This window comes from Pteropus medius, unplaced genomic scaffold (assembly GCF_902729225.1).
Source record: "Pteropus medius unplaced genomic scaffold, Ma_sr-lr_union100, whole genome shotgun sequence".
NCBI lineage: Eukaryota > Metazoa > Chordata > Mammalia > Chiroptera > Pteropodidae > Pteropus > Pteropus medius.
In genome coordinates, this window is record NW_024355205.1 from 33,613,729 (window position 1) to 33,637,446 (window position 23,718).

Below are 23,718 nucleotides of genomic sequence, written 5' to 3' on the forward strand. Positions count from 1 at the left end.
GCCCCAGCTCCCAGTCTCCTCCCATTGGCTCAGCCGGCGCCTGTCTGCCCACCGTGCATGTCTCCACCGCACATCCAGGTCCCCCAGGAGGAACCCCGACCCCTGCTCTTCCCACAGTGCCGGGGACGCTGACCGCATGGCCCTGCTCCCAGCGTTTGTAGACGGTATCAGGTGCCAAGTACACGGCAGCCCTGACACTGCTCTGCAATAACTCTTTTTTTCTCCCCATTTTTTAGACGATACGACAAAAAATTTTAGAGTTCTTGAACCCCTTGACAGCCCATCTGGGAGTTCAGGTAATAGCCGCCGTTGCAGCCGTATGGAGCAGAAAGAAAGTTCAGCGTCACAGTAAGCTGAAGGTAACGCTAAACTTCCTCTACAGACATGCTAAAATGTTGTGTGTAATCACAAGTGACCTTGGAGGCTGGCGTGGGAAACTACCGAAGCCGTTTCACCACTGTAAAGGCAGGAGATACTATAGCTGTGTCTCAGGACAGCTAGATTTGTACGGAGGGTGGGCGGGGAGGAGAGCCCACCCCGACTTCTGTTTTTCTGATCTCTCCGGGGTGAGTATGTAGTACTTCTGTTCAACCTTTTACCTCTAACACCTGTAGTGTGTATACAAGAATGTGTGTAACACGTACAGTTCAGAGAATTAAACACCACGAACCTACCTCCTAACTTAAGGAATTGTTCGTTATCCTACCTGTGAAGGTCGTAATGTTATCTTATGGCTTTAATTTTTTTAAACCATCTTTTTTAAAGACTTCACTTTTTTAGGTTCACGACAAAATGAGAGGAAGGTACAGAGAGTTCCCATTGCACTCTCGTGCACAGCCTCCCCCGCCACCAGCGCCCCACGGCCCCCCACCCACCACCACCAACGCCCCCCATGACACATCATTATCACCCAAAGTTCATAGTTTATGTTAGGGTTTTTTAATTTATAGAAATAGCACTTGTCCATGAGGATAAAGAAAGTTTAAGTCATCACATTCCTGTGCTCAAACTTGTTTGCATTCCATCCATTTCTTATCCACTGACTGGTCCATCACGATGTTGTTGTCCAGGGACTTGGTTGACCTATTTCTGCAAAACCAGCTCCCGCTTCCTTCGTTCCTCCTCTTGACCATCCAGGCTCCTACCTCGTACCGCCCTCAGAGGGTCTCTCCCACCCACCGGACACAATCTCGGTGCCCAGTGGGAGCTTCTGTTTCCTGAGGAGGCGTGAGCAGTCGGCGGCATAGGCCACTCTGCTCAGCACCTGCGGGGTCTTTCCCTGACGATACACCTGACAATTCAAGTGCACGTGACCATGTTATGCGGACTTCTGTCCTCAAAATCTGCATCCCACACCGGGGCTTCCTGTCAGGGCGAGCTAATGCCAGCCTGTTTCCTTCAAATTCAGTATATCTGTTTCTAAAACGGTTCGTAAGCCTGAACATGCTCATGTTGTACTGCCCGTCACCAACTGTACCTCAGTCCTGATCGGCATCAGATACTGACTGTGTTGTCATGATTAAAGGCTTAGCTCACTGTTTCCACCAGTGAAGTCCTTTACCCAGTGTTCGTATCAGCATCTGTGTAAAAGATTCAAACAAATCTTTTTCTACAACACGGGTGGACCTAGAATGGTGTGCTGAGTAGAGTGTGTGAAGACAGAAAAAGACAAATGTAACATGATTTCACCTATATGTAGAATCTAAAGAACAAAATAAATGAACAAAAAATGAAGTTACAGATACAGGAACAAATTGATGGCTGCCAGATGGGAGTGGGGTGGGGGCGGGGGAAAAGGGGAAGGGATGAACAAGCACAAACTGGCAGCTACAAAATGTTCGCGGGCATGTAAAGCACAGTATAAGGAATACAGTCTCTCACAGTAACTATGTGTGATTTCAGGTGGGTACTAGCTTTATCGGGGTGATCACTTCGTAAGATACATAAATGTCTAATCACCATGTTGTACAGCTGAAACTAATACTGTATGCCACCTGTAATTGAAAAATTTTTAAATTATTTTTTAAAATAAAATCTCTCCAGGGGCAAGTATTACAGAATACTTTCTGTGCATCCTTCTCACTGTCGTTTTCTGTCTGTAAGCTTTTTTTTTTTTTTTTGAAAATTAAAAAAAAAAGTTATGGTGACACTGGTTAATGAAATCTGGTAAGTTTCAGCTGTACGTTTTAGCGCTAAGGCCTATCTATATTTACATTGTGTGTTCACCTCCCACAGTCAGATTTCTTTCTGACACCACATATCTGACCCCTTTTGTCTGCAAGCTTTAAAGGAATTCCTTTGTTCCTGGCAGATTGTCCCGGCGGCAAGTGCGTCACAGCTGACCCTCGTTGACCTGATCTGTGCGCTGAGCACCCTGCAGGCAGACACGGTGCTGCACCTGGTGAAGGAGGTGGTGAAGAGGCCACCGCAGATCCGAGGGGACGAGGTCAGGAGCCCGGGGAACCTCCAGATGAAGGCGTGTCATTCTTGTAGCTCATGTCTTAGCAACTGCGTTTGGGAGGGAGACAGGTCACAAGAGCAACTAGGGATTCGGGGGGTCAGAAACGGGGATATTTCTGCTGGGCTTTGGGGAGATGGCCTGAGACGTGCCCCAGAGGCTTCGGTTCTGGTGAAAGATGGGAAGGAAGCGTCTTTCATCCTCACGTTCCTGCTGCAGAGCGCACTGCCCAGTACCGGGTTCTAATCACGTACCTACTGCGCGCCAAATCGAAAATCTCTAGAAAGAGGAAGTGGCACTTTCACGAAGGAACTTGCAGCCAAAAAGAAGTCAAAGATGAGCAAAGCCAGACAGATGGCCAGTTGTTTTGGCAGCCTCGAGCTGTCTCTCAGGCCGGTGTTCTAAGGGCTGGGTCACCATCCTAGGGACACGGCCTTGAGCTGCTGGAAACCATGCTGGTGTTTGTTCAGGTCTCTTAGTGTTGCGGGGTGGACAGAATGGTTTGTGCTAAAAGCTTCAGTCCTTATAGGCCCAGGCCAAGGTCAAGGCCTCGTCAAGACAAGAGCACGGAGGGGCCTGACTAGATAGAGTTCCGTCAGGGAGAGCATCTTCGTCAAAGGGCAAATTAAAAGTTTGCATAAATGTTTATAGAAGAAAATGCAGGTCAGAGGACGTAACTCGTGCTAGACATTCTGAGAAAGAGGAGACTTGATCTGGCCGCGGGGAATGTTGAAGGCTGTCGTGACTGAACCATGAAGCTTCCGTAGTTTTCCGGGTTCATTTCTGCATAGCGTCCAGCAGGTCTGTGGTGCGCATAGAGACGCTTTTCAGTTATGCACGATGGTTTTGAAGCAGAACAGACTTTGTGGTTTAACATCTTTATGCCCTTAGAGATTTCTGTTTTGACCAAAGCGGACCTCTTCAGCGAAAGCGTAGGAGCTGTTTTATTCTCAATTAATTAATTTGGCAGAAGCCAAGGATTTATTTCAATCTTGAAATAATTGTCTTCTATCAAGTGATTTAAAATTATCCATTTAGGAAAAATTTAAGAATAATTCTCTAAATAAAAATTCATGGAATGGACAAAGTGATTATTACGTTAAAAAAAAACCATATATATACATATATTGTTTTACTGAAACAGATATTTGTACACCAGTGTTCATAATAGCTTTATTCACAATAGCCAAAGGTAGAAACAACCCAAGTGTCCATCAGCGGATGAATGAACAAAATGTGGTACATCAAGACAGTGAGATATTTCTCATCCTTAGAAAGGAAAGGAGATTCTGACACAACGTGGATGAACCTGGAAGACATTACGCTAGGTGAAATAAGCCAGTCTCAAAAGGACAAGCGTTATATGATCCCACTTACATGAGGTGCCTAGAGTGGTCAGATCCACAGAACAGAAGGCAGAATGGTGGTGCCAGGGGCTGGGGGCGAGGGGGAGGGACTTAGTGTGTAATGGGTGCAGAGTTTCAGTGTGGGATGATGAAAAAGCCCTGGAGATGGATGGCGGTGCTGGCACTGCGGCCATGTGAACGTGCTGAATGCCACCGAACTGTGCGCTTGAAGATGGTTAAGATGGTAAATCTTATGTACATTTACCACGATAATTGTTTTTTAAATGCCTGCAGCACCCGGTCTTCCTAGGTGGTCTCCTATCCAAGTGCTAACCAGGCCCGACCCTGCTTAGCTTCTGAGATCAGACGGGATTGGGTGCGGTCAGGGTGGCATGGCCATAGACTACCACGATAATTTTTATAACCAACAAAAGGAATACAGTTTTTAGGTGTTAAGGTCATCACACTCAGAATGGTGAAGAAAAGCCGAACTTCGCAGTCAAATGTTTTCAGCCATTTTTTTACCCCATAGTGAGAAAACTGACTGAGACAATTTGGCACTTTTGATAGCTCTCTGCCTGCCGTGGTGTAGAATTCTCCATCTGGGGCTTCTCCTCGGAAAGGGCCACCTGCCCGTGGCCCAGGGACACCCCATACAGAAATGTCCGTGCCAGAAGGCCTGGCCCTACGTGGGCTTCTAACCCGTCAGTGATGCTCAGAGCCCTGGTCCCCGTCATTCCATGTTTGTTGAAAGTCAACTCTGCGCAGCAGTAGTGGGGACCCCTGACTAGTGAGGCTGTTCCTGCCCTCTGTCAGCCCGTGTTCTAGTTGGGAAAAGGCGATAGCACAGCCTAAGTGTTAACGCTGTGAGGCCAGATGAAGGAACCACCTAAGTGTTTAAGGAGCCGATGTAGGATGCACACGGCCGACCTCAGGGCGTTTGCCGGTCGTCTGTCCTGCATCTCCCTCGAGTGTCTGGTAGTCTTGTTGCCTTCCACTCTTATACGGAAAAACGAAAGTCACTTAACCCTGGGAGAGCAGAGTAGGGATGGAGGGGCCGTCAAATCCGCATGGATTTGCGTTGGTGACTGAGCTGCCATGCTGGCAATTGGTCCCACGAGCGGCCTTAAGGAAGCAGAACCACAGGGTGAGTGAATGGCCTTCAGGAGAAGGCTCTGGACGGCGTTTATACACAGACGGAGCAGGTGCTTTCAAGTTTTGTTCCTTCACATTACTTGAATTTCTACAAAAATCTTCAACTTCTACTCCCAGGCTAAAAAAAAAAAACAAAACTTAGATCTTTTCTGCCTGACTGATTTTTGGCCGCACAAATAGTAAAATTACGTTTCGCGGTTAGTTCAGTTCATTAGCTCAACTTCTATAATTTGTACAAGTGGCTTTTTACAAGCAAGGAAGAAACCAATTTCTAAGTAATTCTGACCGTTTGAGATTTAGGGACATTGCTTGGGCTGGGTTTGGGGGATTCCTTGAGCTAAGAATTAGAATTTTTAATTGTCTCTTGTCTATAGTTGGTCGAAGGCATTCATAAGGGTCAACATTGGCCCCCAACTTTTGTTTTGGGAGGTTCAGTTATAGTGGCAAATTTTCCCTGAATGTTTGTTAAAAGCCTAAATGGAACCACTCTAAAAGCATGCCAAGAGGGGCGCTAATGGTTAGGGACCTCACAGGATACATTTGCTTTGTTACTCTCCCATTGACACTTTCATGTCTATTATTATATTTGAAGACGCTTCTGCTAAAAATCTTTGCTTTGTTAGGATGTAGAATCTGTGTCATTCTGTATTTGAATTCTTTTTTAACCTTATCTGCTACTGACTTGGAGTAATTGGTTTTGCTTTAATTTTCAGAAATCACCCCTCGTGGATATCCCCGTGTTACAGTTTTGCTTTGCTTTCATCCAAAGGTAATACGACCCCCTCAAAAACATTTCACAATTATAGATGTTATTGCGATGATTCTAAATGCTAACTTTGATTATATGTCTTGACTACTGACGAAAATATCTTAATGATGTCCTGCTTTCCTCCCGAGGGATGGGAGTGCCCTGATGATCTTACTATCCTTCTCCAGAGACGTCATTTTAAAATCCGTGTGCTGTGAATTGCACACTTTATATCAGCAAAGCTTTAAGTGAGGTAAACTTTCAAAGAAACAGTTTGTGTTAAATTGATACAAAAAAAAATTGGAAAGTATTCAAGACTTGTTTTAGAAAAAGGAGGAATGATTATTTTTGGTCTTGTCCTCTCTGCTTTCCCAGGTGTTCTGCTGGGTGGCTTCCGCTTGGGTTTACCGAGCTTCATCTCCGTATTCAGCCATCTCAGCCACAGGGGGTTTAAAAACAGATTCCTCAGGCATTTTTCCACGGATGGAAGGGAACTTTGACAGGGTCTCATTCAGGTCTGACAGTGGCACTTTCCAGGTGCAGCTCCCAGGCACCCCCATGTGTGGAATGTTCTTGGCTGCAGCAATGGGGGTGAAGGGGGCGTGCACCCCACCTGAGGAGGCCCTGGCCTCTTCACGTATCTGTCAGGAGTTTCACAGGAAGTGAATCTGACAGGCAGGCACAGGCTCCTGGGTTAGCAGTTCACAGTCCACAATCATTTCCACTCTCCATGTCCTGTGGTCGCAGGAAGGTAAATCAAGGGTTGTAGTCCCAGGAGCCCCGGGTCTGGGGTTGAGTTCAGACCAGCCAGGGACCCTTCACCCACAAACACCATTGTTTTTATTTCCTCCTGGAGTTGGATGAGCTGTCACATCTCCTCGTGACAGCTAATGTGTATGGTAACGTGAGTGAGCTTCTGTTATAGTGGCCTAAGTGACATCTAAACTTTCAGAGCAGCTGCAGGTTAGATTTTTATCCTCCTTTTGCAGAGCAGGCGCTGCCGAGATCACTCAGGAGTAAGTCAGGGACCAGGACTTGAACCTGGGGCCATCTAGCCATGGCTGACCTGCAGCCACTGTGCCATGCGGCCTCGCTTTGTGGCAGCAATCCTGAATCCTCTTCACTCCCCATGAGACTTCACCTGAGAGCTGCTGAAGGTCATCTTCCTGGTGGGTGACCGCTGACTTGTCACTTTGTGACTTTCGGGTGGGTGACTCCTTGTTACCAATGATATCGGAGAAGCTGAATGTTAGATCTAGACAGGCCCAAGTGATCAAAGACGATCCTCTAGTTTAAGACTTTTAGTTTTATGGAGGAGGAAACGGAACATCTGACCTGTCAGCGGCAGGATTTCAGGTCTCCAAACTCCAGGTTCTTGCCAGAATACCAAAGTTTAGCTTGTGTATGTTGTAATCGAAAAAAAGAATAAGCCACTCAGTCTCAGATAAGCCATCTTCCCTCTGTTTGCCAATTGTCTGGTTCTAAAATGTGCTTATAAATAAAAGTTTTGTTTTTTGACTTGTTTATGGTTGGGTATTTTTCCCTTTTTTATTTATCTTTTATTTTTTACCGTAAGTACCAGCAGTCTTGGCCTGATCCTAGACCCCAGTACTTTTCAGTTATTTATTCATGAAATGCCCACTGTGCAGCAGGGCTCCGGAGATACGGAGTGAGCCCCGCCCTCACGAAGGTCTCTTTCTGGGGCGTCTGGGCTCTGTGCCTCCACCGGGCAAGTGAGGGAAAAGATCTCAGGAAGGGACAATGGAAACGGGCTATGTCTGGGTGGGTGACTATTAAGGTGTCCGGTGCACTTGACGTCCAGGAACCTCTCCGTGGATGAGGGTCTAGCCTGCCCGTCATGTTAACGGTGACTCAGTCTGGAATTGGAACCCATGGCATCTCACAGCTCCTGACTAGACAATCAGATCTAAGTCGCTGAACCGGCGCATGCTTTGAAAATGCCTCTCTTGATCTATTTGTAACCTTCTCTTTTCTTGGGCAAATCTCAAATGAAACAAAGCCCTGACCTTTGTCATACAAATACGACGGGTGTTCAGATGCCAGTGGTTATTTTTACAGCCATCTTGCCTGTTCAGATCCCCACCAAGGAGCAGAGATGGAACCAGCAACCTCCACATGAAAATACAACAGAGTGCAAAAGCCACGTCACCGATATTGCTCAATGCCAACTCTCTCTGTTTTTGGAAAGCAGGCTCCCAGCAGCGGCCTTGCAGGAGAACTTCCCTTCCTTGTTGGGCATGCTGAAGGAATCTGTGCAGCTGAATCTAGCTCCGCCCGGATACTTCCTGCTCCTCAGGTACCGTGTTGCAGCGTTCACATCATCGTGGTTTTCTGCTGGCACGTGTTCTATGTCGACAGCATTCTTAGTCTGAACGGGGTTGTCTCTCAACAGCATGCTGAATGACTTTGTAACAAGAACACCCAACCTGGAAAGCAAGAAAGATCAAAAGGACCTGCAGGTCTGTATGAGCAAAACTGGAGCAGAGTGTTACTGTCCCGGGGTGGCGTCCGTCTTTAGAGGGTGTCGCTGTGGATAGTAAATGCTGGGAAGAGCCGGATCTTCAGTTCGCGCTGGTCCTCAGGCCTCACATCCTCTGTTACCGTCTGCAGAGGGCTCGATGGTCTCCCGAGGAAGGTTCTTGCGCTCAGCTCGAGCATCCGCTGAAGTCGACAAGCCGCGCGCTCCCTCCCACCGTGCGCAGGTGGCTGTGGAGCTGCCCCTTGCGATAATAACTTTATATGTGGATGTCTGTCCTTAAACCCTTACCCCCTTATTAAAGCAATGCATACAAACTCATAGGAAATTTCAAAAATACTGAAAAGTAAAAGTAAAACTTACCCAGAAGGGAAGGAAAATCTCCTTCGAGTAGAATGCCGAATGTAAATAGAAGTAACGGTGGAGTTAAAAATCGCTATTTCACAGCCAGCAGAGTCATTGGTTGCAGGGTTTGGAGATAACGTCCTGGTTTAAGTGGGATGCACGTGTTACAGCTTCGACGCCACTCCTGCTCCTGTTAGGCCCCCTGGCACTTGTGAAAAGTCTGTCCAGCTCCCAGTTCCAAACCACGGGGGTTCTGTATAAAGCATTGTGAAGCATAATTAGAGCATCCAGGGGACTCTTTGGACCTCACCTTGTAGAGAAGGAAGCACCGTAAGGGGCAGGCACCACAGCCAGTGTTTGGGTACCACTTGCCTAGACAAACCCCACGAGGCCTGTTCCCCAGAGCCGGTCCTGTGTCCCCCACCCCATAGCCTTGGCCTCAGGCATTCCTCAGCCAGTGCAACTGGTGCACTTCACCTCTGCTCCATTTGGTAGGGGGTCTGAGTGGCCCCCACTTCTGTTCCATGATGCATCAGCCTCCCCGACACTAACTCCTTCCTTCTGCTTCGAGGTACCCTACACTTTCCCGTCGACTCTGCGCATGACACGGGGGCTCCTCTAGCCCCTCAACCCCTTTTCTGGATCTTTCCTGCTGCGTCCGCCCTCCTTGCCGCTCGGCAGGCAGACATGCTCTCGCTTCACGCCCACACTCACAGTTGGGCTCACAGTGCAAGTCAGGATTGTCCAGTTCCCAGATGTCAGGGACATACAGCCCCTCTTAGCCGGTGACATGTGGCTTGAGAAACCTACTCGGAGTTCCCATCTCTGTCCCAGCTACTCGAACAGACTCTTCACTGATTGTAATCCTGATGCGAATGACTCTTCACTTCACCTCCAGCAAATCAATTTAATTTTGTTCCTTGTTATATTATTGAAAGGTGCATTTCTAGCAAGAACCCATGATCCTAAAGATTAAACCGGAAAGCTAATCTGCTAGATGCCATGTGCAGCGATGACTTCTGTTTCTGTGTTTTACCTGCGTTTGTCAATGTAGTAGTCACTAGTCACACGTGGCTGTTGAGCAGTTAACTGTGGCTCATCTGAGTCGAATGTGTTAAGTGCAAAATACACGTCAATTTCAAAGACAGTACAAAAGAATACAAAACTTCATAAATTCTATATGGATTCCACTTTGATAATATTTTAGATATATTGGGTTCAACATTACCAGCTTTTCCCTTTCTACTGCCTTTTAATGTGGCTCCTAAAAAATTTAATATTACCCATGTGGCTTGCATTGTATTTCTATTGCATGGCGCTGTTTTAGACACATGAGATTCTTTTCTGTAATTAACTTCCTTTCCTCTTTCTCCTGATTCCTCTCAGGAGGTCACTCAAAAAATCCTAGAAGCCGTGGGGAACATTGCCGGCTCTTCCTTGGAACAAACCAGCTGGCTCAGCCGAAACCTAGAAGTGAAGGCCCAGCCTCAGATCTCTCTGGAAGAATCCGATGCTGAGGAAGATTTGTACGGTAGGTGTAGAAGGGCCAGAAAATAGTGCCTGCTGCCAGCTAGTGGGTCGAGTTTTTCCTTGAAAGGAAACTGTTTTCACTTCTTACAGTATGTCATACGTATAAGAAACAGGATTCCACTACTAGTGTCCCAAGTAACAGGCTACCATGATAACCCTCATGAGCGGAGATGAGGGTCCAAGAGAGTAACTCCCAAGATAATTTGCGTGGACTCAGCAATAAAAATCTGTAGGGGATAAAAAATAGGAACATGTATGAGGAACCGTGGGAGCAAACCTTAGTAAAGCGACAAGCGGCTCAGGCAGTCTGCGTTGTGTGTTTCATCTCTGGCCAACACACCCTCACCTCCCAGCGATCCTTGTGTGTCATTGCCCTGGATGAGGGGCTTTTATAGTAAGAGGTCGTGTAAACCAGGCACACCCCCACCTCTCTACTGGTGATAGCTTCCTAAAAGATGGCCGGGAAGCTTGCAAAGGAGATTCATCTATCTACTCCGAGGACCCCAATCAGCCAGATACTCTTGAAGAGTCTCAATTAAGTGCAAATGAAGATTGTCAATGGCCAGGGCCCTAAAGACCACCACACAGGTCCGTCAGTCAAGCAGATCTTAGGCTCGGAGAACTACTGTAGTGAGGGAGACACTTGGCAGTCACAGGAGTGTCTCAGCAAAGGGAGTTTGGAGGGGATATTTGTAGGGTTGTAGGGCCTTGGCTGAGCCTTTCGTGGCAGGTCTTTCAAAGCAGAGAACTGGTTGGGATTCGCAGAGTTAGTGTTACGATGCCTTTGGATGGGTGGGTATAGCATGAGACAGTGGTCCAGAGTGGGTCTCGATGGGCACGCTGCTCATTGTGATACGTGACGATTCTAGTTGGTTGACTATCTTTCTTTCAGGATTAAGTATATCTTGGAGCAAGTAACTATGTTTACTCAATGTCATTTAACACCAGGACAGGAAGACACACCCAGTCCCAATATTGTTCATCACTGCATGAGGAAATCGAATTTGTCTCAGTTTTCTTAACACAGGGCAAAAAAATACATTTAAGTTCTCGATAGCACAGTCCCCTTCACAAGTGTTTAAAATGTCCAAAAACTGCTGTCATGTTTTATTACCTTTATCATTATCATTGGCAATAGTTACATCAGCAGAAACAAAGCCAGACTCGCGATTTTTAACACACTGGGGAAGAAGTGTTGAGAAGTTAGGGCTCTTTTCTGTTGCGAGTAGCAGAAATGCACTTTAGACTGACAGAAGCAACGCAGAACCTTTTTGGCTTTCGTAAGTAAAAAGCCCAGGCATCAGTATGTGGTTTAGGCATGGCAGACTCCAGGTGCTCAGATGAGGGTAATCACATCTCGTGCAGAGATCCTGGTTGGCTCCTCTTGGGCCGCGTGGCTGACCTGGGGGTGCACTGGAGGCACAGGAAATGGGCCCCCACCTGGAAGGATGGTGTGTATGTGCTGGACCAGCTATGGTATCACCTCCATTACTCGTTTGCCATATTTGTTTGACAGCTGGTTTTGTGGTTTGCCTAAGAGAAATAATTATACTTTATGGTGAGGATGCTATAACTGTATACTATCACTGGCTAATAGAAACTAGCAATTATGCTTTCACAGGCTGCGGTTATGGTTTTAGTAATGGTTCTAGAAAAAGAGCTCTCACCTCTACTTGGCTAATTCACCCTCAGTTATACCCGTCCTGTGTACTAATAAACAGATCGATCTGCTTCACCACCAATGGAGCTGTGCCAGCTATGTCGAGTGTTATTGGGCCTTTTGTGCAATCGTTAAATTTAACCTCAAGATGATACTGTAATTACATGATTTTTAAAAAGAAATCATAGCATTCTAAAGCTTGAGGTGATTTTTGAGCTTCTTAGTAAGACTTAATTAGTAAATTACAGACTACCAAAAACCTGAGTGTTTAGATCACAACTATTTTGTTTCAGTCTTGAACAAATGATTAGCCTTTAAAGCATGGTATAGAATGAGGCTTCAAAGTGGTGTATTTTCCTTCACTTAGTTTTTAATGCGTGCAGCGGGTGCAGAGTTTCCTCCGTGCAAATGTGTCTGGTGTGTGCCACACACCGCTGCGTACCAGCGCCACAGCGGCCACCGAAATGAGCAGGGCCTCTGCTCTCGTGGGGCAGAGAAGAAGACCACGAAAAACTAAATTAACAAAGGTTCCTTTTCACACCTGAAAATCTAAAAGTGCTTTGAATAAAAGTTATTTTAAGGGCCAAAAAAAAGTAAATTACCAAGAGAATTTCAGATGGCTTTTAGTACTATGAGATAATATTATAAATAGTGACCGGGAGTGGGGCAGGGGCCACTTTAGCTGTTACAGGACGTGTCCCAAAGAAAGATACGGGGCAGGTGTGCAAAGACCTGAGAAGGCACTGCCCGGACGCCATGTCAAGTCCTTGAGGTGCCAGTGGGCTCAGACCTGAAGACCGATGTGGCGAGAGCTTAGTGACCAGTCGAAGATGTCAGGGAGGGCCGCGGGGGTCGGCAGTTGGCAAGTTCGATACAGAGCATGGCTACGAGTGTGGATTTCACCCCATTTGCTGCAGGAGGCCATGAAAGTGTGTAGAGCAGTGACAGTGTCTTCTTCCGTCTGTAGGAAACATCACCTTGGCTGCCATGAGCTATGTGGGCTGTACTGAATGAGAACAGAAACTGGAAATCCAGTTAAAAGGATTTCGCAGTGCTTCAGGCAAGAGAGGATGTTGGCTTGGAGGCCAGGGGCAGTAGGGAAAAGTGGACTGACTGAAATGCAGAGTCAATAGAACTTGCTGATGGATTTGGATGTGGTGGTTAAAAAAAGGGCAATCAGGGATGACTTAGGTTTTCGGCTTAAGCAATTTATTAAAGTGGAGCAGGCCGAAGCAAGAACATTTTGGACAGTGCATTTGAGCTTGGTTTTGCATGATTAAATCTGAGTTGTCTAGAAAAGAACAGGAGCCAGAAAAAAACAATTAAATGTTCACTGGGCTAGAAGAAAAACCGAGAACACAGAGTCCTGCAAACTAAGAGACTAGAGTGGTTCAAGGAGGAGGGAGGAGGCACACAGTGGAGTAGAATCACATAAGGACAGAGACCCACTGTCCTTATCTGACAGCGCAGAAGCCATTGGGAGTGGGCGGCTTGGATCATCACTAGATTGGAGTAGGTGGAGGAGAGGGTGGCAGAGGAAGAGGAGACAGTGCATGCAGATAACTCTTTGAAGCTTAGTGGTCAGTAGGGCAGTAACTAAGTGGAACTAAGGACCAAAGAATGTCTTTGACTGTTTTTGGACTTATTTTTAATAGCCGTGGTGTGTCAGAGCGTGGCTGCGTGGTGATTAAACTGCAGCAGACCAGACCTTCACACCGGAGGGAGAGAGGATCATTAGAGAGCGAAGCCCTTGATGGCCGTGGGGCCGGGACTGCTATCACGAGTAGAAGCACTGTTCTTTGCTAGGAGCTGGGGATGCCTGTCCTACAATAGGAGACAAGGCAGAGGACACAGAGGTTAATGACTCATAGTGTCCAGACCGAGGGGGTTCCCATTTGATTGCACTGATTTTGTCAATGAAATATGCAGAGGTTACTAGTTGAGAAGGGAGGGGCAGTGTGAGCAAGCCTCCACCGCTAAGGAATGTGGGGTGGGATTATCTGGTAGCATCCGGTGTCTGCAGGATTCGTGATCATGAAATAAAGGGGGATCAGTTTCCCAGTGGTTTGGTTTTTCTCCAGGGCATTTAGCTACACAGAACTACGTAGGCAGGTCACGGGGTTTAGCCAGCGTTGATTTCTCTAGGTAAGACCTTCAGAGGAAGAGAGAAGCAAGAGATCAGGGTGTTTGCAAGGTCGCGGATAGACCACGGGAAGTAGGTGGTGGGGGGCAGGTAGCGAAGTGATGGGTAGTGAAGGTGGTGGGCTCCAGGGATTGGGGGCCCGCACAGGGATTCCGGAAATTGCCAGAGCGGGATTCCAGGAGTTGTGAGCAGGAAGGATGAGCTGTGTCAGACCAGGATGCTGGAAATGGAGGTTTTGGAAATTGCTGAGGCCAACTGAGTGGTGGTGACAGTGGATGGCTGAGCTGGAGCCGAGTAAACGTATTGGAAGAGAAAGGGTCGGGGGCTCAGAGGCCGGGCCGTTCAGTGGATCACCCAAGGGGACACTGAGGTTCCAAGAGTTATGACGAGAATAGAAATGAGAGGAAAGCAGAGTCAGGGCTAATGTATTTGATGAAAACTTCCAGATCTTTAGTTGCTGATACTGCGCACGTTAACAGAGAACACCACCTAGGTTATATTTATATACCGTCAGCATGAAAGGTGGGAGTTCGTGACGCACGTCGGTGAGGGCAGTAGATGGTGACACATCCATCAGGAGTAAAGCACAGATGGCTCTCTCGTTAGCAGATGCTGCCGCTGCCGCCGCCTCGACGATGGTGTCCGCGTCTGCCCCTTCCGTGTACAGCGTGCAAGCCCTGTCTCTCCTGGCAGAGGTGAGCCACGCCTGGCTCGTCGTCCCACGGAAGTGGGGGCCGTCCTGCGTGTGCGGGAGGGTGTGCCTTCTCGGGTGCTGGTGCGCTCCAGGGACATCCCGGCCACGGGCCGCACCTGGAGCTTGCTTGTTGGGTTATATGGAACTTCAGGACCACATTTCTCACTGTCGCTTGCTTCAGAAGATTGCTGTTTTTTTTCGGTCCCGTTCTTTTAGGTGCTGGCGTCTCTCCTGGACATGGTGTATCGAAGTGACGAGAAGGAGAAAGCCGTGCCGCTGATCTCCCGTTTGCTCTATTACGTTTTCCCGTACTTACGCAATCACAGGTAACGTTGCCTCTGTTGGACGCACCCACACGCAAGAAAGTTGGTCACGGGGGAGGTGCGTCATGTGGTTTTCCTTGGGCAGTCTCTGACCTTGACCCTGTCCTCCTCCCACCCCCGCTTAGCGCCTACAACGCGCCCAGCTTCCGGGCTGGCGCTCAGCTGCTGAGCTCCCTGAGCGGCTATGCCTACACGAAACGAGCGTGGAAGAAGGAAGTCCTGGAATTATTCTTGGACCCTGCGTTCTTTCAGATGGACGCTTCGTGTGCGCAGTAAGATACGCCGTCCCGGTAAAAAGTGCCCTGACCTTCAAGTGGAAAAAGGGTTTCGTCTTAACTCGGTTAATCCCCAAACCTGAAATGGGAGTAGAGTTAGCGTCAACCCGAGTCATAGGACGTCACTGTCATAGGCTTGCATGTTAACTCTGTCTTCCTGGGAAAGAACGTCAGTCTTGTAAAAATACGAAGGTGCTTTTTTATATCAAAAGAATTTCAATTAACGTTATTCCTAATGAGCTCAGTACGGGCTTCCAGCGGAACTTGGTCTAGTGCGGCTTTATCTCGTCATCACAGAGTATTTGACCAGCATTAAGATGACAGAGCCCGCTGGGGACACTGCATCGTCCTTAGCCCATGTCTCAGCTTACACTCACGACTTTTTTTGCTGAGACTTTGCAGCCAGCCAGGCACTGCGCTAGCAGCCGAGATCCATTGAGATCCAGCTGCAAAGCTGCGAGGTGAACTTTCGTGGAAGTCAACAGGACCTTCCCCTGGCCTGGCCGAACATGTCTTTATTTATGGCAGAGATAGTGGATGGAGACTGGTCAGTATTCTCGTGTGGCCTGAAACTCTGCCCTGCCACCACGGAGCTCCGGGGCTTCCCCTGTACAATTCTGTTGCCCTTTTGGGGGAGCCCATCTGAAAGTTGTGGTTTTCATCTTCACTGCTCCCCACTTCTTTCCACCATCACAAATGCGTGATTATCATCCTGTATAAATGTAATTAAGGGCAACCCTTGGAAAAGCCAGAGTACCCTGGCAATTGATGTTTCTTTTACAGTAAGCTAGGAATTATTCATTATTCTCGATATTGCTCAATCTATTATTCATCCTCTGTGTTACGGTTATAAATGAAAAGCTTTTGCCTAGCTTTCCCTTACACAGAAACTATTTGTTCCACTAACTGCTTTTCAGAGAGTCATTTTTAATAGATACTAAAGGGGAGTGTCCTTGATACTTTTAATCATTGTCATCCTTTGCATACTTAATTAATTTTGCTTTTTTTATTATCCAGTTGGAAGTCCATTATTGACCATCTTCTGACTCATGAGAAAACAATGTTTAAAGATTTAATGAGTAAGTTCTGGTACTAGCACGTGGGTCACACTTTAAGGGACCGGCGCCATCATCATCAGCTCTGGCCACGTGTTTCAGAACCCTGCTCAAACCCTTGTGGAGCCACCTAAGCTGCAGACTGTAATGTGACTTGCGCGATGTATCAGGACTAAACGAATGAGGCCTTCCGGTTCCAACATAGTGACGAGAATGCTTACCCACCTTCTCTAGTGCTCCATAGTGGGGAGGTACTTTTGAAGGTCATGATAAGTTTACTATGATTTTAAGAGTGCGTTACTGTACCTCAGATCCTCTTCTAATACCCTGTCGTTCAGTATCATTAAAGGAATAAGTATTTTTACCAGTAAATATGCAGATAATAACCCCATGCCCTTACGTGGTCAAGATCACGGTTTTTCCCCAGGGACACAGGCATTCCAGCAGCGTGACTGCCCCGTCCCTTACCTCCAAGAGTCGTTTCCTCACTGAATGGAACGTGTTTTCTGCGTTCGTTCTAGACATGCCGAGCAGCTCTCTCAAACTGTTCTCGAGCTTTGAGCAGAAAGCCATGCTGCTCAAGCGCCAGGCGTTCGCCGTCTTCAGTGGCGAACTGGATCAGTACCACCTTTACCTCCCTCTCATACAAGGTAAGACGGCCACCCCCATCCCCGCCCACCCCCACAGGCCCCTGAGTGGCTGCGGCAGAATGGCCGAGCGTTATAAACGAGCACTCAGCGGGGCCGATTGGGGAAGAACTGAGGAAATGCGATGGCAAATCTGAAACTTTTATTTTAAAAATCAGTTGTTATCATGCTATTAGTTTGTATTAGGTAATTTTTTAAACTCCGACAGTACCTTCTCAGCACTGCCTTCTGCCAGATTCCTCCTGCAGTCCTAACTCACTGAGGCCAGCGAAGGGCAAGATTTTGGAGACATACCTAATTTTTCCCTAACAGTTTTTTCTCTTCTTCATACTCACTATGTTGTTTGTCTCCCTCAAAAATGAACTATGGTGGATATTGTACATGATTTTGAAGGTTTTTTTTTTTCCTCCTCATAAAATGTTGCTTTGGCAAAGTGGACATTGTTTTAATTCACTCTCCTCCAAGATATGAAACAATGCTCAAACAGGAATGTTTTTTTCCTTAAGACTCATAGCCTACATGGAATCAAATAAAATTCATACAGTTCTTAAAGGATTTTTTGTTTACTATTACGAAGACTAGTGTAACAAACAGTTTTACAAATATTAGAATTATGGTGCAAGTCCTCTTTTGGGGAGTCAGGTTTATTAAGGTGTAATTTACGTACAGTAAAAGTCACCCTTAGGTCACACAGTTTCACGAATTTTTGTAAACACAGAGTCACATAACTGTGGAGTCAGGACACAGAACATTTCCATCACCCCAGGACTCTCCCTCGTGCCCTTAGAAGGGCCCCTGGCAACCACGAAACTGCTTCCTGTTCAGGTGGTCTCGTCTCTTCCAGAATGCCGTATCAATGTAATTAGATGGTGTATGGCCTCTTTGATTTGGCATAATGTATGAGAGAGTCTTCCATTCTATGGTATTCATCAGTAGCCAGTTCTTCTTATTTCTAAATAATATTCTATCCTGTGATTTACCAGTTCGCCAGTGGAAGGGCACTCGGGTTGTTTCCAGGTAGAATTATGAAATAAATCTCTTACTGCGCTCTTAAAAATTTTTTTTTTTAAATATCTGTCAGTTCACAAAGCCTGTGCTGTTCTTAAGGTCATCACGATTCTTGATGATAATTGTCAGCCCGCTTCCCCACTTGATTAACTACTGACAGATCTTAGTGATTTTATTTCAGAACACTTGACTTTCACAGTTATATAAAATGATATTTTATATATGCAATAAAGTAACCTTTATACTTCAACTGACATAATTTCAACATGTAAAACACAAGTTTTCACACCATAATGTCTTGAACACTTTGGACATATGAAAGCGAACGTTCAGATATTGACAGATCCTTTCTTGAATCCTGATAGGAGGCTGATCTGATCAGCTGGTGACAAGGAATTTCATTCAGTAAGGGTGCTGGCAGCCCTCCAACACTCCTGCTGAGAGCTGAACTTTGTTGCATTCCTGAAAGTCCGCAGGAGAGAGAACAGGGTCATGTTTGCTGTAGTCGGCATGCAGCATATGGGGCAGCGCTTTAAGCACCGGGCCCCTGGACAGCGACCCGAAGGTGCAGCATCAAATCCACGCTCTCAGCAGAGGCAAGAGGAGAGCGGAAAGGGAGCGTGCCGGGCAGCGGCCTGGCCATCCTTCCAGTGCCTTTTCACTCTGAGCAAATACCTGTTCCTTCTCTGCCCCACCTCCCAGCGCACACTCCCCAGTTTACAACTTGAGGTGAGGCCCAGAATGCTGAAGAGACCATATGAGGTTTATAGAACAAGAAAGAGCAGACAAGAGCCCTTCTCAGACAGTGGCGTGGAGAAGCTGACCGTGGCAGGATTTAAACATCCCACAATTCTGAGAAATCCTGCCTCTGACAGGGAGAGAGAAGCAGGGGCAGCATGATATGTACGTTATACATTGTGTTTATACACGTAACAACGTGTATTTGAACATCTGCGTGTGTGTAATGCTGACAAATAGGAGGTGGCGTGGGCTCTGAGGGAGGAAGTTCTCCAAATAAATGCTCTCCACCAAGTGTTATATTTCTAAAAATACTACACATCTAAAAAAACTTGACTCTCTTTCATATTTTATGAACCGACCATTTACGAAGCAGTTCCCTGTATATTGTCATTGTCCCCAGGACTGTTGACAGGCCCAGCCTCCATGAGGTCCTGGGGGATAGGATTCGGAGCGTCCTCTGACAGAGTGTTGGGCGCCTGACTGGTCCCCGTGCAGCAGTGATGCCCAAGTCAAGGGAGTGGATGCATCGAGAAGCTTCACAGTTGTGACCATGATAAATGGTATAGGCCTAATCAAAAGAGGCCGGAATAGGGAATTTCTGATGTTTCCCCCCAGGAGCCGCTCTGGAGTCCTTTCCCCTGATCCATAACACCAGCCAGGAGCTCTGAATGGGGTGGTGTGCATGGGCTGGGGTACCAGCGACTCCAAAAACTTTACAGTGATTGCAAAAGAAGTGGTAAGCAAGCCCAAAGCAATTATTTCAAAAAAGAAAAAGGGCAAAATGCCGTTTGTCTAAAATGAGGAGGAGGACAGGCATCACGCCCCACCGAGGCCCCTGACCAGGCCTCAGAAAGATCTAGAGACAACACTGATCCCTTGAAGCCACTGCGTCCGGCTGCCCAGGCCACAGGAGAACTTCATGTGGCTGAGCTGTTTTCACACCAAGGGACTGGCGCTCAGAGATTAGCACCTGCCTGAAGTTGCGTGGCCACTACCTGGCAAGACCCGGGCTGACACCTGGACCCTCCGGCTCCCAGCAGCGGGCCTGGTCTGCAGGAGGGGCCCTGTGCGGTGCGTGGAGTCGGGTCTGCTCCTGTTCATGGATGGGAGATGGCACAGCGGGGTCAGACGCAGTTACACCACAGCCTGGAACGGTGTGCGAGGGTTCTGGCCCGGGCTTTCTCCAGCCCTCTGCTCACAAGGACTCCTTAAGTGTGCCAGGTTCATCACTCCACCACAAAAGGAATATTAGAGATTGAAGAAAATTAGGGATTCTAAAATAGACCATCTTGCCTGAAGAAGAATCTCGTGCCTTTAGCTTTTATTTGGAGCACCAACATGCAATATGCCCTATGTGTACGAACCATTTTTTCAAAAATACTTTCCAATTTGAAATACATTAACTCAAAAGGAGTTGTACAAATGGTACCGAGTGCTCCTGTGTGCCGTCTGTCCAACTTCCCTGTGGCGACATCTCACATAAGCATGACCCGTTTTCAAAGGGGGAACAATATGGAGCCATCACCAGGCTCAGCTGGAGACTTCGGATTTCACCAGCTTCTATATGCACCCTAGTGTGTGCCTGTGTGTGTGTGGTCATATGACAGTATCACACAAATTCCTGTAGTCAGCACCACAGCCAGGATATAGAACTCTCATCACCACGAAGCGGCTCTGTCCTGTCACCACCTTTGTGGTCACACCGTCCACCCAGCCCTAACCCCTGTCAATCACTGATCTGTCCTCTAATTTTGTCACTTCGAGAATGTTCAATAAATAGAATCATACAGTATACAACCTTTTGAGATTAGCTTTTTGCACTGAGTATAATGCCTTTGAGTCCATCCAAAGGCAAGTAAGGGGGTCATCCCTGGGTGTATCAAGAGTTTGGTCCTTTTTAATGGGTAATTAATGTTCCATTTTATGGATGTACCACATTTCATTTATCCATTTACCTGATGGACACTTGGGTTGTTTCCAGTTTTTGGTAATTACCAAGCCTCTTTGACAAACATTTATTTATAGGTTTTTGTGTGAACATAGTTGTCATTTTTTAGGATGAACACACAAGAGTGTGATTACTGGGTCCTAAAGTACATGTATGTTTAACTTTATAAGAAACTGCCAAACTATTTTCTAGACTGGGTGTACCATTTTGCATTCTACTTAAACAGTAATTCAAATGTCATTATCCTTTCTATGTCTATTGGAGCCGTAGACATATCCTTGCTTTCATTCATTATTCGTGACTTCTCTCTGTTATAGCAATTTGTTACATTCCTAAGAAACCTTAAATTATGGGGGAGGTGAATCATATTCTATGATGATTTCAGTAGAGAAGTGGGGAAGACTTTGGGGCTACAGTGTTTAACACAAACCTTTTCTTTTCCCCCCTGCAAAATTCAAGTTCTGGTCATGGGCGTCAAATCTAAACTTTTTTTAATAAATCTGTTTTATTCACTCATTTTACTTCCCACTTCTCACCACCAAAATACGGTGTCATCTCCAACCAACCTGCGTGTGTGACCCTCTAGTTCTGTCACTCACCAAGGACTGTCTTTGGTTTCCGTGTCTCATATTCCAAATTCTTAGCAAAAATGTATTGATCATCCGATGGGTTTCTGGCTTGAGGCAGAAGTTCATGCCTCTTTATGCAGCTGTGGCTGGGAAGTAAGAGCCATCGATGCACTTCCTTTAGCAAAGGCCACAAACAAATAGGAGGGCCAGCGGTAGGCTAGGCACAGAAACGGTCTCCTCACACCCATTTCTTGTATGGGGTTGTGGTTCAAATGGCAAAGCAATTACAATTTTTTTTGTCTAATGAGAAATCTCAAACTGCACATTTGTGTGACGTCTTTAAAATTTTCTTTCCTTAGAACGCCTGACAGACAATCTCAGAGTTGGACAGACATCCATAGTTGCTGCTCAGATGTTTCTTTTTTTCAGAGTTTTGCTGCTAAGAATATCTCCCCAACATTTGACTTCACTGTGGCCAATAATGGTCTCTGAATTAGTAAGTACAAATATTTCACCCTGGAAAGCGAAGTTGGAACTTTTAAAAATGCCTTTTCAGCAATAATAGGCTACTTCACATAAAGTCATGCGGTGTTTAATGATGGGGAAATGCATCGTTGGCGTTTGTCGCCGTGCGGACATCATAGGGTGTGCTTACACAAACCTCAGATGGTACAGCCTACCTACCGCACACCTAGGCTAGATGGTGTATGGCCCATTGCTCCCAGGCAGCCCAGTTACGGCACAAAGCAACACGAGATTAAATCAGGCGCAAGAGAGAATGGCACAATCAAGAGACTGTAACCAGAGATGTTTTTTTTTTTTTTGTCCTCCCACCGCCCCCAGTTTTCCTATTTTCAGATATAATTGGTATTGCTACAATAACAGTAAAGTTTTTTAGAGGCAGAAAGAAGGGTGAGGCCAGGAAGCTATTAGCAAAGAAAGCATTCCAGGACCTGGAGTGGGGAGGGTTTTATCATTCCTCTTTTGGGAAATGTTCAGGGCCCTTGAGACAGATTACTTCCTTGGTGTTGATCAGAAAATTCTAGCCTGGAAATTCCAATCTAAGATTGTTTTTGGTGACAGAAAGATATCTAACGACGAGAAGTGAGCACAGTGTAAATATACATATGCCCGTTTAAGTGTACAGCTAAAACTTACTGGATTTCATTAACCAGTGCCCCCATTAAATAGATAGATAGATTGATTGATTGATTTAATTAAAAAATTATGTTTTTGAAAGCGGCTGAAACTGCAGTTAGGTCTGGTATCCAGTCTAGGTTTGGCGTCATGGGCTTTCGGTGTCATGATGCCATTTGGGCCTGCGGTTTTCTCTTTAACAGCAGGTTGTTTTTTTATTTCATTGATTGTGTCTTTTGCTTTATTGGCTATTTTTTTTTAACGGGCATATAAATTTAAACATTGAGCTAGGTCGAATCTCTCTCAAATAGTAACGTGAGGTCATACTTTCTTTTTAAGATTCAGACATTCATACAGCTTGAAGAAGATCTGAAAGAGGACGATGAGCCGCTGAGGTAGGTAGTGTGAGGACCTGTCTACGTAGACGTGGAGGTTAGTGGACATCGCTTTATGACGTAGGGTTATCGAACACTAAATACTGGTTTGACGTTCTTGAAAGAGACCAGCTATTTTGATCATTTCTTAAAAGGAAAAACCTTCTCATGGACGTTGCATAGGCAAGTGGACTACAGCAGAGGTGAATGAATTTGTAACGAGTTTCTTTGCAAATTTATAGAAACAGCAACAAAATCAAGAAAGCTTCCGTCGCTGATGGAAGTGGGCCCTTGACGGGAGAGATGGCCCCGAGCGAGCTCATCTTATACTTATCGGCCTGCAAATTCCTGGACACAGCGCTTTCTTTCCCACCTGACAAGATGCCATTATTTCAGACGTGAGTCAGCTGAGACCGCGCGTCCCCTCTGAAGTGGAGGCATTTCTCATAAACACTTTCACTTTTCTGAGAGGCCAGTGTGGGCAGTAGTGGGCAGTGAGCCTGCTCAGGACACCGGGTTTCAGACTACTTGCAACCTCTGTGGTTTCGTGAATTTGGCTCACCGTAGTATTTATGGGGGACTGGGAGGGTGGGCGCTGTGTGTGTGGTTTTGCGACTGAATGCTTATGAAACAGGAGTCACCCACTGATGGTCCTCACTGCATCTGTGTAGATTTTTTTGTCTGTCTGTTTTTAATTAAATAAATTGAACACACCATCTCAATTCATTTTTCCCCTCTTGGCTTACATTTCCTGTAGGCTTAACACAGCTGCTCATATCTTTAATTTCATGCCTGTTCCCAGATACCCCTTCTCCATCCCATCCCATCCCACTAAAGAGAGTAGTCATGCAGAAATATTTGTGGTTAGAAAGTAGGTTCTCCTTAAATGCATATTACCAAGTGAAAGAAGCCAGTCTGAAATGGCTACATACTATATGATTCTAACTCTATTACATTCTATGAAAAGCAAAACTATGAAGATGGTAAAAAGATCAGTGGCTGCCAGGGGTTAGGGGAGAGGGAGGCAGAGCACAGAGGACTTCTAGGGCAGTGAAACGCCTCTGT

General features: G+C 46.4%; 1 protein-coding gene and 1 pseudogene across 1 annotated transcript in view; one reads left to right on the forward strand and one right to left on the reverse strand.

Moving 5' to 3' along the window:
• DOP1B (DOP1 leucine zipper like protein B) overlaps nucleotides 1–23,718 on the forward strand; it is an 82,578-nt gene that overhangs the window by 56,872 nt on the left and 1,988 nt on the right. The window contains 14 exon segments of the mRNA XM_039858029.1: nucleotides 237–359; nucleotides 2,312–2,446; nucleotides 5,673–5,728; nucleotides 7,920–8,024; nucleotides 8,121–8,187; nucleotides 9,936–10,080; nucleotides 14,492–14,577; nucleotides 14,793–14,902; nucleotides 15,025–15,171; nucleotides 16,192–16,253; nucleotides 16,751–16,879; nucleotides 21,502–21,638; nucleotides 22,619–22,674; nucleotides 22,896–23,051. Coding sequence (XP_039713963.1) covers nucleotides 237–359; nucleotides 2,312–2,446; nucleotides 5,673–5,728; nucleotides 7,920–8,024; nucleotides 8,121–8,187; nucleotides 9,936–10,080; nucleotides 14,492–14,577; nucleotides 14,793–14,902; nucleotides 15,025–15,171; nucleotides 16,192–16,253; nucleotides 16,751–16,879; nucleotides 21,502–21,638; nucleotides 22,619–22,674; nucleotides 22,896–23,051 — 1,514 coding nt within the window.
• LOC120599027 (uncharacterized) lies at nucleotides 4,090–4,208 on the reverse strand (annotated as a pseudogene).